The sequence below is a fragment of the Dromaius novaehollandiae genome, chromosome W (assembly GCF_036370855.1).
Source record: "Dromaius novaehollandiae isolate bDroNov1 chromosome W, bDroNov1.hap1, whole genome shotgun sequence".
Taxonomy (NCBI): Eukaryota; Metazoa; Chordata; class Aves; order Casuariiformes; family Dromaiidae; genus Dromaius; species Dromaius novaehollandiae.
Window position 1 is genome coordinate 49,862,650 of NC_088130.1, and position 12,440 is coordinate 49,875,089.

General features: G+C 38.8%; 1 protein-coding gene across 1 annotated transcript in view; it reads right to left on the bottom strand.

The window, feature by feature from the left end:
• LOC112995774 (ras-related protein Rab-3C) overlaps positions 1–12,440 on the bottom strand; it is a 139,915-nt gene that overhangs the window by 17,250 nt on the left and 110,225 nt on the right. The window contains exon 4 of the mRNA XM_064499766.1: positions 1,947–2,071. Within this exon, the coding sequence (XP_064355836.1) occupies positions 1,947–2,071 (125 nt within the window). The remainder of the gene's footprint in view (positions 1–1,946; positions 2,072–12,440) is intronic.

Below are 12,440 nucleotides of genomic sequence, written 5' to 3' on the forward strand. Positions count from 1 at the left end.
AACTTGTCTGCAAGCGATTTTAATCAACTCACTTGCAGACGAAGGAGAGACTATAAATATTTGACACAACTCAGTGCCCTTCAGCCGGACCCACATGGTCAGAGCACCTACTAAAATTGAGGGAAATTCATTCTTCGTTTTTTCCTGCCATCATCTCCCATAATCTCTGAACAGATTTAAGAAATCTTTGTAGCTGTACAAAAAGCCACACACATATGTGTGTGCACTCTGAATACAGTAAATGGCTTACTGGATCAGAGCCAGAATCCAATATAGTACTCTGTCCTTGAGATGGCCACAGGAGATGTATCAGAGAAAGGAAACCCCCAGAGTAGGTAAAGATAGGAATACAGGATAATCTGCTTCCACAGATGTTCAATTCTAAGTCCCAGGGGTTAAAGTTTACTTTAAATCCTGAAACATGAATTTTGATATGTATCTCATTACCCTTTTTTGCTATCATTGGTTATTACAGCTGAGGATTCTTGATTGTACAACATCCGAAGTTTCTTCTCATCTTGCTGAATTCATGACCTCGGGGATCGCTTGTCAACTCACTGTATTAACCTTTCTATAGGAAAACAGCTTGCGGATTAGAATCTCAGATTAGTTATGTTACTTAAAAAAAATAATTCTTCAAAATGTACGTTACAAGCTTATGAAGTGCCAGACATTTTAGTGCATCTTTAAAATTTGGGGTTAGCATATACAGTTACAACAATGTTTGGATCCCATTTTCCTTCAATACACCTTCCTAACTCCTTTTAAAATGGATAAATATTAGGAGTGCTAACAGAGGGAAGAACAGATTATGGTATTATACAGTGTAGTATGTATTTCTGCAGAGAAAAGTATCCCCTGTTAAAGTAGCTGCTACAGCAACCATTTTGTTTTTATTACAAACAGTTTTAAAAATTCATTTCTTCACCAACGTTGGCAATTTATCTGGACATAACCTGCTGTCAGGTCTTCTCTGTCACCTTTAAAGGACTAATTTATGGTCATATACCTGTCCCTGCCCTGCCCTGCCCTCTTCTCTTCTCTCCCCTTCTTTTTTGTGTTTTGCAAAGCAGCACAGATGGGACTCTTAGGAGGAATTATCTTACTATATTAAAAATAATTCTATTTTGGTTTTGGTTACCTGATGAAAAAATAGTAACTAAAACACCTTGCCCCAGGCAAAGTAGAGTTAGCAGGCTTTTGTCTGATTTATGACATAGATAAGCTGCAGTCAACGGAAGCCAAGGGAAGAATGTTTTTCCCCTCAAAATCAAAATATCAGTTCCAAAAGGCAAGCTAGACTGAAGCCTCCATTTCTGTATTGGCATTTTTATTCTCTCACTTCAAAAGCTTCCCCCCAGATCTTGAGTAAGAAGAAACAGCCAAAGCTTAGAAGGAAGGCAGGAACTCCTCCTAATTGCCCAGTTTGGGACAAGCTAAATCTTACAGTGGTAAATGATCCTTCTCTTAGATTTTTTTTTTCCTTAATTTTCCCTGGCTAGAACATATCTATATATGTCTATACCTACATAAACATATTATTTATATCTGCATATATACGCACAATCTTTTGTTGCTTATCACAAGGTCCCTAATGTACTTCTTATCTAAGGAACAGAATAAAGGAGGTTTTATGAGAGATGTCCTTAGTCTAAGCCAGCTTTTGAGCCAACACTGGTCTTGCGGGCCCTTTTAGATGGCATCTCACAGTTCTGCATAAGGTCATCACTGGACACATGTCCATTCTAATAATGTTATAGTTTACGTGATACCAGCAGGGGCAGTTTAAACCTCAGCATGCAGAAACAAAATAGAGGTGTTGTATAGCTGTATTTCCTTACAATGATTATATCATGAACGTTTCATTACAAATGTTTAGCAATTAGTGACATTATGTTGTGCATTGTTACAAACAATCATAAAGCTTTTGTCATTTATTTTCTTACCGAGTTGCTCTGCTAAATGTTTGCCTCTCTCAGTGAAGATTACCCGCTCATCCTCCATGTCACATTTGTTACCGACCAAAATAACCTGGGCATTATCCCAAGAGTATGTTTTGATTTGAGTTGACCTTAAAAGAGAGACAGAGAGGGAGAAAAGTCAAAGCAAAGCAAATTTCCCTTAAATCAATTTCAAACAGAATTGTTACAAGACAAACAAAGACAATACTGATTTTGACATCCAGGCTAACACGATTCTGTTTGAATCTGGATTTCAAATAAACTAAGGATTACCTGTCAGGAATTATTATTAGAGGAACAGTATCAACACAGGCCTTACTTTTGCTCGTTAAAACAAGACAGTGTTTCCAAGTTTTCTCCTGCCATCAGCATTTCTTCCTACATTTTTAGAAAGAAGCTGTGACACTTTCTCCTACACATTGAAGAAAAAACATTTTCCCATTTTAAAGCAAACCTTATCATCTAAAACCAGAGCTTTGAAACAAAATCAGCAGCTTATTCAAATCTTATCTTTCACCTTTTAAAATTAGGATCTAAATTTATCAGCAAAACTTCAAAGCCACTCTTTTTTCCTTCTGTTGTTTCTCTCCAGCACGTTCCACTATAGCTCTTTTATCTAGCAGGATGACAGCAATATTTACATTGTACATTAAGCCATGGTTGGGGCTGAGTTTGAACTTTAATTTACCTTTCATTTAAATTATTCAAGCCCTAACCTTGACTACAGCTGAATAGGAGCATCCCAGGTCTTGAAACACTATGAGGACCGTGCGTGCTGCTGGTGAAACAACTCACCCTACCAAGCTTTCTTTGCAGTTTGAATGCGACGCAGCTCATGGGCAACTTAGGAGCACACTCTTAGCGCCTCTCAGCATCTGACTGCCACCACTCTGCTGATACTCGGACCCACTTTTAGGAAGGAGGGCACCATGTCCTGGCTCCAGGCCCTATGGGGAGTGACGCTGCTGGCTACCACCTTCCAGCTGAGAGCAGTACCTGCACTTCAATGTAAATATAACCTCTATTACCTAAAATACTCTTTGTCTTGCAGAGAATTTTGTCACTATGCCTGGCTTTAGGCTCATGATTTCAGTGCTTGGCAGGATGTTAATATCAGTTCACACCCTATACAATCAATGGGGAGAGAAAGAGATTTTTCCAGAGGTCAGTGAAGAGCGGCTCTCTTCCTCCTTGGACAAGGTTAACTACACATTTATGAGAGGGTGCACTGGAAGGGAATCCTGCTGCGTATCAGTGCCCTAGGTCTGTGTGAGAGTTGAAATCTCCAAAAGCTTCAAAAATCTTTTGCCAAGGTATTTTGGAAGCTGATCTGTGTGGGTCCATGGGCAAAGGCTTCTACAAGCAATCTTTGTGCCCCAAAGCCAGACTCAGGCCCCCTTGGCATAAGTCAAATCAGTGTGCTGAAGCTCACCTTAAAGCTGCATGGGATGTGTCTGCAGTGCAGGTCAGAGGAATATTAAAGGGCATGGTCAGACTGACTTTAGGGCTGCTTTGCCTTACCAGAATGATCACAAAGAAGCTGAAGCAAGCCCTAGGAATTTTGTACTGTGGATTCTTCCCTTGGGTCTGCTCTGATCTTTTCTTCAAGGAATGGAAAATTTGCTATTCTAAAGCTATTTAAAAAACATATAGTGATTTGAATAGACTGTCATAAGGTACTATGACCAAAGCAGAGGTTAGAGTTCCCTTTACACTTATATTTTACGACAGATACAGTTGCTCAGAAAAGAGGGCACAATGCATACATTTTGGTGGAAATGTACTTTTGGAATCATGCTGAGATCTTATGGAATTTGTGGTTAAACAAAATAGGATTATTATATTTTTTTAACCAGAGCTACAATTGTCACCATAGCAACTTTGCAAATACTAGCAAGTCAAACATAATAGCAGGACAATCCATTAGGGATTATAAAAGATCTCAGTTTTGATCAGTTATGAGCTGGGGTACAATTGGTACATAACTTAAGATGTTTCAAAAGCAAAATATATAGTAAATATATTAGGTTTCACTGAAAGAATTAATTGTACTGCATTTTCTGCAAAACTTAAATTCTGAAGAAATATAACTTGAAAAAATATCATCTCACCACTGTAAAGAAGATTCATTCAGCCTTATTTTGCAGCTGTACGCTCCACAGACCTTACTTGAGTTTATTTGCTTAAGAATGTAAAATCCTTCATTCAAATGGAGCAAGCTGCAATTTTCATTCTATGAACTGTGAACCTATGCATTCAAATGCTTCCCATTATCAAGGCCAGTTGTTTCATTCTTAGATTTCTAATCTGGTTTGCTTATGTCTCATCTTCTAAGGGTTTTTTTTAGGCATCAAGAGAAGAGTTCTTGTTCTTGATAATGATTCTAACAGCTCATGGTTTGCAAATGACTCCGTAGTGCAAAAGTACAACTGACTGACTGTGAAAAAACAGTCCAACATATCCCCACCCAATCCTGCATCAGTAGGAGATTGGACTCAAATAATTTAATAGGCTTACCACTGTTCTGTTTTCTTTTTGACATACATTTGCACTAATGGCTTCTATAGACTTTTTTCCACAGTTCTCCACAAAAGCCAAAACATAGGTCATTAAAAAAACAGATTCTGCCATCTCTGGCATATATGGCCTTTCAAATGACCGAGGCTTCTGACTAATCCAAAACACATAACATTGTCCTCATAAAGAACTTTAGCCTCAGGAAGACTGAAGATACGAAAAGGCAAAGCTGATGTTTGCAGTAAGCTGAATACACTAATTCTTGTTCAGTTTCTCTGACCTGGTGTATGTCAATAGGAATTTACCCTGTAAATCTTTCACTTTCTACTTGTTTTGTAGACAGGCAATCTGCAACATGCTCAAATTTTTATAATGTATATACACCAGAGAGGCAGATTAATGCAGCAATGCAATGATCCATTACTTTCAGTGATCAGCGCAAGACTTGTTCTCCCCATTGTACGATTCCACCATACTCCCTGCCAGAGGAGAACGCTTCCTGAATGCCAACTAAAGCAGTGCTATTTTCTCATCTAAAACCAGTACTGTATTCTGCAGTAATGGTTCAAAGTACTGCAAAGTTACACCAATGAATTACCAGAGAGTTTTGGACTGTTATAGTAGAAGACTCTCAAAGATAATATGGAGGCTTATTTCCTTGTTTGATGGAATGAAATAACCTGTGAAGAACTGCTTAAAAGGCAGTTTTGCAATTCTACTTTGTTTGAAATTAAACCTAAAGGAATGGAAATGTTAAACAGTTCACATTGTCATATGTCCATACACACATTGCTTCAGTACTCATATTCTACCTAGTTCTGCTCCTAGGAAATGCCTTGTAATACTTGATTAGTTTACAAAATATTCTTCTGAAAAAATTGCTTATTACTTCAAAAGAGTATGACAAGATTTCATATTGCTACTACTTCTAACACTGACATTTACTAAAGGAGAGAATAATACCAATGTTGCCTAGGCAGAGCTACCCACTGTTACCTCATCTTTTATGAGCACACAGCTTTCAAAGTGAATATTACAATGCATACAGTAAATACATCATTATAAAGACAAAAGACACCATTACCACAGACTACCCCTCCAAGCCTGCCAAAGAAAAATTAAACATCAATTCTAGTTATAACCAAGCATAGTAAAAAGGACCTTCATGAAAGAGAAGAATTAGCAAGTAGACAGTCTATATTGCAGAGTATTGTGTTTTGGGAAAAGATCAGAGAAGAGCCAAAAGGCCTAAGTCTTTTCTCAGGTAAGATTCTGCATGGGGTTTATGAAAGAATCAACTGAATAAAGATCTTGGCTCTAGAAAGGAGACTGAAACCAATCATTAAAGAACCAGCATTTCAAAAAAAGCAGGAGACCTAACCTACGTGCATCAGTATGCTCCCAACCTCTTCACATGCAACAATTTAAATAATTATCCAGGTAACTATGATGTTTGTGTGTTTGTGTAGGCAGGTTACAGGGAATATCTGCACTGCATGATGGAGTGTGGTTTAGAAATACTCAGCCGGAGCCGGCTGAGGTAGCTGAGATTCTGGAAGCCAAGTCAGCTAGCACAGAGCAATATGGTAGCACTGCTGCAGTGGTTAGCTTTGTCCAAGCTGCCTTGTTCAAACTTAACTCGAGTATGCACATGGCACTATGCCATGCTGAAGTTGCTACAGAGAGCAAACAAGCCACTTGTTGTGCTTCATACATTTCAAGTTGTATCCACTGTCTAGCATACTTTAGGATTTACTTGGAATATACTCCCAGAGGATCACTTTTTAATAACCCATATAATAATTTCCAGAATACATAGTTAATCTAACCTGGAGTAGTCTCCAGTACATTCTTATCCATAGACAGCAAACAAACAAACAAATAAACATTTATATCTATTAGATACAGATGTGTCTGTGCAGTAAATATCTCTCAGGAATCTGAATTTTAGCAACAATTGTAATCCATGCACTAAAAGTTGGCCCCAGAGCCCTCCAAGGACTGTTACAGTCTCTACAAGGGCTAGTGTCTATGGGCTTTTTAGATGTAATAAGTCACATGTACTGACAGCAGAGAATCACCCTAATAAAAGTGCTCCAAAGGGGACCACGTATAATGCTTATTTGAGCAAGTTCAGGAAACGTGTTGTACTTCCGATGTTCTGGTTTCAGAAAGGAGTATGCAATTAACTGGAATGCAGCATCTTGCCAGGAAAAAACAAAACCAAGCAAGCAATCCCCTCCCAAGTGAAAACCAAAATATTCTTATTTGTTGAAGCTACTGTTGTGCTGAGCTCACAGGTTGTTCTTAAAAACTCTCATCTCTGTCCCCAGCATGATGCTTCAAAAGCTCCTTCATGGACCGTCGGTGCTGAGGTGGATTCCAGGTTATCTATCCCAAAACTTTTTCAGTTATCTAAGTCTGAATTTTTGGGGAATGGCAGTTTCAGATCAGCATCGATAAGTTTGGAGGTTTGCCCAAAAGTATGTAGTTGAACTTCCTTCATTTATTTGCAGGTGAGAGTGCTGAATGGCTGGCTACCTTGGAGCAAGAAGGCCTGTCCTCCAGCATTTTCGGGAGAAACCATTTTACTTCTGTAATTGAGGCAATGGAGAGTATCTTTCCCCCTTCTCCTAATCCCCTTCTTGTGATGTGGGAAGGTATGGCACAGTTCCCTCCCACCCCAACACGGACTGGGATAGTAAGGGCAAGCTCTGCTAGTCCAGCCTTTTCAGGGGATGGGATCATGTCAGGAATGCTTTCCTACCCTCGTTGTCTGGGAGGGCCTTTGGCACGCTTCCCAGTTAATCTGCCTTTTCCGTGGGGTGGGTCTGATGTCTCCCTCTTATTATCAGATGTCTTCAGTGCATATCATAAGCCCCATGTCTTCCCCCATGCCCTGCTTTACCCCCTCCTAAGCTCTTATTATTCCCAATGAGCCTGATAGGTTATGTTCCTCAGGCCCTCATACCTCTGTCTATCCTGGTCACCCCCTACTTGGGGATGTGATGGAGATGGGGCCTGTCCAGGATTATTCTACACAGCACATTAAATCATTGCACTCTGCAATGTTAGTGGCCATTTGGAAGCTAGCTGTGTACCAGCTGCTCTGCACTTGGCACTCAGACCCTGCAGCAGGGAGGGCAGGGAGGGAGGTGGCCTCAGGCCTCCCATCTGTTCTCCAGAATAATCCACTCTTAGTGGGAGATGAGCCATCCAAAGTATATAAATCTACCAACCCACAACCCCAACTCAACTTGCTGATTGGGATTTTGAAAACAGTGCTAGATTTTAAGAATTTGAATTACTCAGAGCCAAAATGAAGCAGAAGGGTCCTGGGATAGCCTCAGGCTTTTGGGTATTTATTTGTGTAGTAGACTTTTTATGGACCTGCATATTGGTATAGTAGTAATATAATAGCAATAATTAGTAATAATATTAGTAATAATAAAAAGACCATAACATTTTCCAGATTTTAGTTGAACTTATTAGCAGCTGGAGGAATTCACAGCCCCAAGGAAGAGAATTAGTTTTGAGAAACAGCTCAGAATCTTTCCTCCTTCAATTACTGTCAAGAAGAGTTTGGATACCTGTGACTTTTAAACACAAACTATTGCAACACTAATGTTTGATCATTCTGGCATGCTCCAGCCAAGGGCCACATAAGATCAGTGATTATGACTACTACAAATTGTTTGACATCCTGTCTTCATGAACCCCTTCAAAATTATTGAAGCAATTAGTGAAAACCATGAAAATCAATCAATAAAGGAAATAATTATCATAATAGAAAGTCGAGGTAGATGAATCTGTGATAGTAATGGGGAATTGGGCAGAGGTAAGCCCTTCTCTTAGAGGATCTGAAGCTAGTACATCTCTGCTTTTATTCCGAATAGATGATTGCATACTGAATCTGCTACTGAATTATAGTGGTGGTACCAGGCACCTGTTGACTTAATGTGTTTATTGATGTATGATAGAGAACAGGCTAAGATCTCCCAGTGAAATAGCAGTATTGGACATGGACGGAAGGGGCCAAAAAAGAAAAAAAAAAAAAAAAAAAAGAGAGAGAGAGAGAGAGAGAGAGAGAGAGAGAACAAATATAATTTTTTCTGTGCTCAGTTCCACACAGCAGCAAGGCAAAAGGATCCAGGGAGAAGTGGATGTAATAGCAAAAATGGGATATACCAACTCCTTTACTCTTGCAACAGACCTGGGTACATGAATAGCTGCTAGGACTAACAGGGTTTGGTCTGTCAGGTATTATTTAAACATCATTATAGTTTCTTTCTGGATTAAAGGGCAAATGAATTGAAAAATGCCTTATGATTTTGAAATAAGCCAATATTTAAGAAACCAGAAGAACAGCAATGACTCATCACTTCCTTCTGACAGCTTTATCTTCCCTGTGCAGAATCTAAGTGTGCACACCTTGCAATGAAAGGCTGCACACTTAACCCTCCCTTGGAGGAAGATAAATTGACGATGCAGAAGCTGTGTGATGAGTGGCACTAACAAAGTTCAGGTTCATTTTCAGCCAGCAGACTAGTCAAAATGAGCATTACACTGAACGTTACAGGTTTTCCATGTTCCAGCAGTAACTGGGTTTACTTTAGGGAGAATAAATTTATTTTTGCTGGTGAACAAAGCAGAAAAGCAATCTTAACAGAAACTGCACTGCAAGTTTCTGAGGCCATAACTTTGTTCAGAAAACCACATGCCACATTTCAGCTTTGATAGGTCATAATGAGAGCCAAAATGTATTTCCAGTTCTTTTGTTGGGTAAAACTGAGCTAATGTCTTAGTCTATGTACTAGATTTTTATGTAAGAAAATGTCACTTCTCATTTTGCAATGGAGAACTCCTCCAAAAAGAGGACAAGAAAATATGTAAGACCTGACACTGTCTATGTATTTATGACACTTATTCTTATGTAAGTATCTTAGTGACAATCCATTACCATTGTATGGGAGAAGTATATGCTTGCTCAGTAATGTCTGCCCAGTAGTGTCCGCTACTGGGAATGCCCTTCGTCTGTATTTAACACAACACAATAAGAACTGACATGTCATTGATTGTTAACTATTTAATTCTGTGTGGTGCCTATGATGGCAGATAGGCAGATAGGCAGAGCTTGATCAATCAGAATTTTCTTTCCTTATAATCAGCCATTACTATCTATTCCTGCCTTTCACAAAGAAGTGTGTTCCCATCCAGAATCCACTGCTGAGTACTATATTGCATTACATTTCATTTTTAGTGTAATACACAAAAAAATTTCTTAACAGCCCACAAATCAGCCTCAGTGCCTTGTCTGTACAGTGCTGTTTGAAATAATAGTCTGTTATTATCGAAGAAGATTCATTTTTGACACTAAAATGCAAGTTCACTGGATGGCTGGTATATGGTAACAAATCAGTATAGTGTGGACAGAAGATATTCATGTTCAAACTGTAATTCTTAGGTATGTCTCTAGTCAAAGTTAGGGTGAAGGACCAGAAGCCTGCAGGGCATACTTAATTTGTATTAAATAAATCAGGTTGCAGATGTCCTTAATTTTTGCATCTTTGGCACCATCTCTGCATCCTGCTTTCTTCCCAGCTGTCATCCACACCTTGAAACTACTTTCCAGTACCAATGTAGCAGGAGCCCAATTATGCATTTACTACATGAAAAGGAAAAAGGCTGTGCTATAAGACAGTGCTATACTCTATATCCCTCCTCCTCCTCAGTGGAGCCAGTGCCTGAGCTCTAATGGCCATCTTTTTAGAAGAAAAGCCCACCAGGTCCGGTCTTTCCCTGTACCTTGTATGGACAGCACTCTGCAGCTGGCACTGAAACAGCCAATGGTGATGCAAAGGAACAGCCATAGGCAGAGTAAGGTCCCAACATGCAGCATGTCATCCCGACAGCCACAGACTCGGTAGCCTTTGTGTCACGAAGGCAGACGACAGAGTGCTCACACAGGCACTTCTCACCTACACCTAGGCAAGGTGGACTTCAGCTGCAGGTGTGCAGAATTAATAATAGACTGTGAAGTCCCTGTCAAAGTCAACTGTACTTCTTTCCTTTTCTGATGTTTATTATATATTTCCTTTCCAGGCCTTTTGCTTGGTAAAAGCTTACACAGACAGTAGTGAAGACACAATAAGGACTGTGATAGATGTTAAAGGCAGAAAGATCTTTCAACTTATTTTGCATGTTTTGTGCCATGATAAAACTATATAAAATAGACTTCAATATTTATATTATTCAGAGAAGTACAAAATCTTCTCCTACAACAAGGTTTACTTATAAATAGACCAACTAATATACCACATTTTTCACAGTAGGACACAGTAACAATACAAGTTAATGAAGAGTTTTTATGTCATGTATAATGCCGCAAGCTGTGTCACACTGTGCAAAGTGATTTAGCAACTCACCATACAGACAAAAGGCTGTACATTTTAATTTTCTCCCCACTGAGAAACCCACCATTAAATTATCATCCTTCAAAGCTCCTACTAGACATGCACAGTGCACACAATCATCAAAGATTAGGGTATAAAAGGAGACAGAAAAAAGTATTTACAAGGAAAATAATATTCATGGAAACAATAAAAGGCAAAATACAGTCTGCACTCACAGATCTTTTGACTATCCCCATGGTTTCATGTTCCAGATGCTTCCAAATAAATGATCCTGTTAATCACCAATTTATGTTGATTGCACAGACTGTCTTTGGAAGTCTGAGTAATGACCCTAATCAATACAGCTGATCCTAACTCTCCTGTCATATTTGAAAAACATAGCTGTGAATAATGCTGAAAAGGAATACTGGGTACATTTACTAATGCAACTACAATGCCTGTTCTTAAATAAATGAGTGATTTGTTGTCATTTTAAAATGTATTTTTGGCTACTATTTCATATTCATATATATCAGGAAACAGATACAGACACACACGTATGTCTCCTCTAATTTGCTGTTTTTCTTTCTTGCTGTGATGTGCTTTTAATATAAAATGAAATAAAAAAGATATTTAAGTGAGGAATATTGAAGTTGAGCAGGTCCTCTTGGTCATACACACTTGGATCCAATATCTCCCACTTTCTCTGTACCAGCAATGGTCCCCTTAACCTTGGACTGCATTATTTGGCTGAAAAGCCCTTCCTGTGCTTGTGGTGGTTCTCTTAGCCTTCCTCCTTCAACCCCACAGAGCACCAGCACAGCAACACTATTCTGGTGATAACAAAGTTTTTACAGGCACAGTGCAGTAAAGTGTGCATTTAGGTAGGTCAAACAGGGTGTTTTATTTTTCCTTTCTACTTTTTCTCTTTTAAATATCAAATGCAGATTCATATTTCCAGTATAATTTGTTCACCTGAAAATTTCCTCCATGTCAAGTACATGGCAACAAAAAGTCCATATTTTAGGGAACTTCTCATCAAACAGTTCTCTAGAATTCTGGACTGACACTGACTTTTTACTGTCATATCTCATTATCAGATTTGTTTCATATTTGTAGCCATTAATCCCTTTCTCCCTGTTCTGCCAAGAATGTCTTCTAAGTTTCTCCCATTTCTCAAATACACTGCTTTGGATTTTATTTCCTCTATTGTTTTAGGTTTCATTTCTCAAGTTTAAATGAATTCTGCTATTGCTTCTCTTATGTCTGATCTTGCTAGATCATTTTTGGTTATTTGTCTCATTTGATACTTTGCACAGCCTCTTTCAAACATAACTGAGGCTCATATGCACATGAAATGTGTTCTGAAATGCCTGTGTCAAGGTCCTAATGAAAGGGTTAAAAAATTAGACTTAACCTCAATCACTGAAAAAGCTTACTAGGTCATAAATGCCACCTGTGATATATTATCACATGCTTTCCTTGTTAAGGATTCATCCAGCTTGCAAGCCATGTGGCAGTGCTATCATATGAGTCATTTTACTTTTTGTTGATAAGGAAGACACGTTAT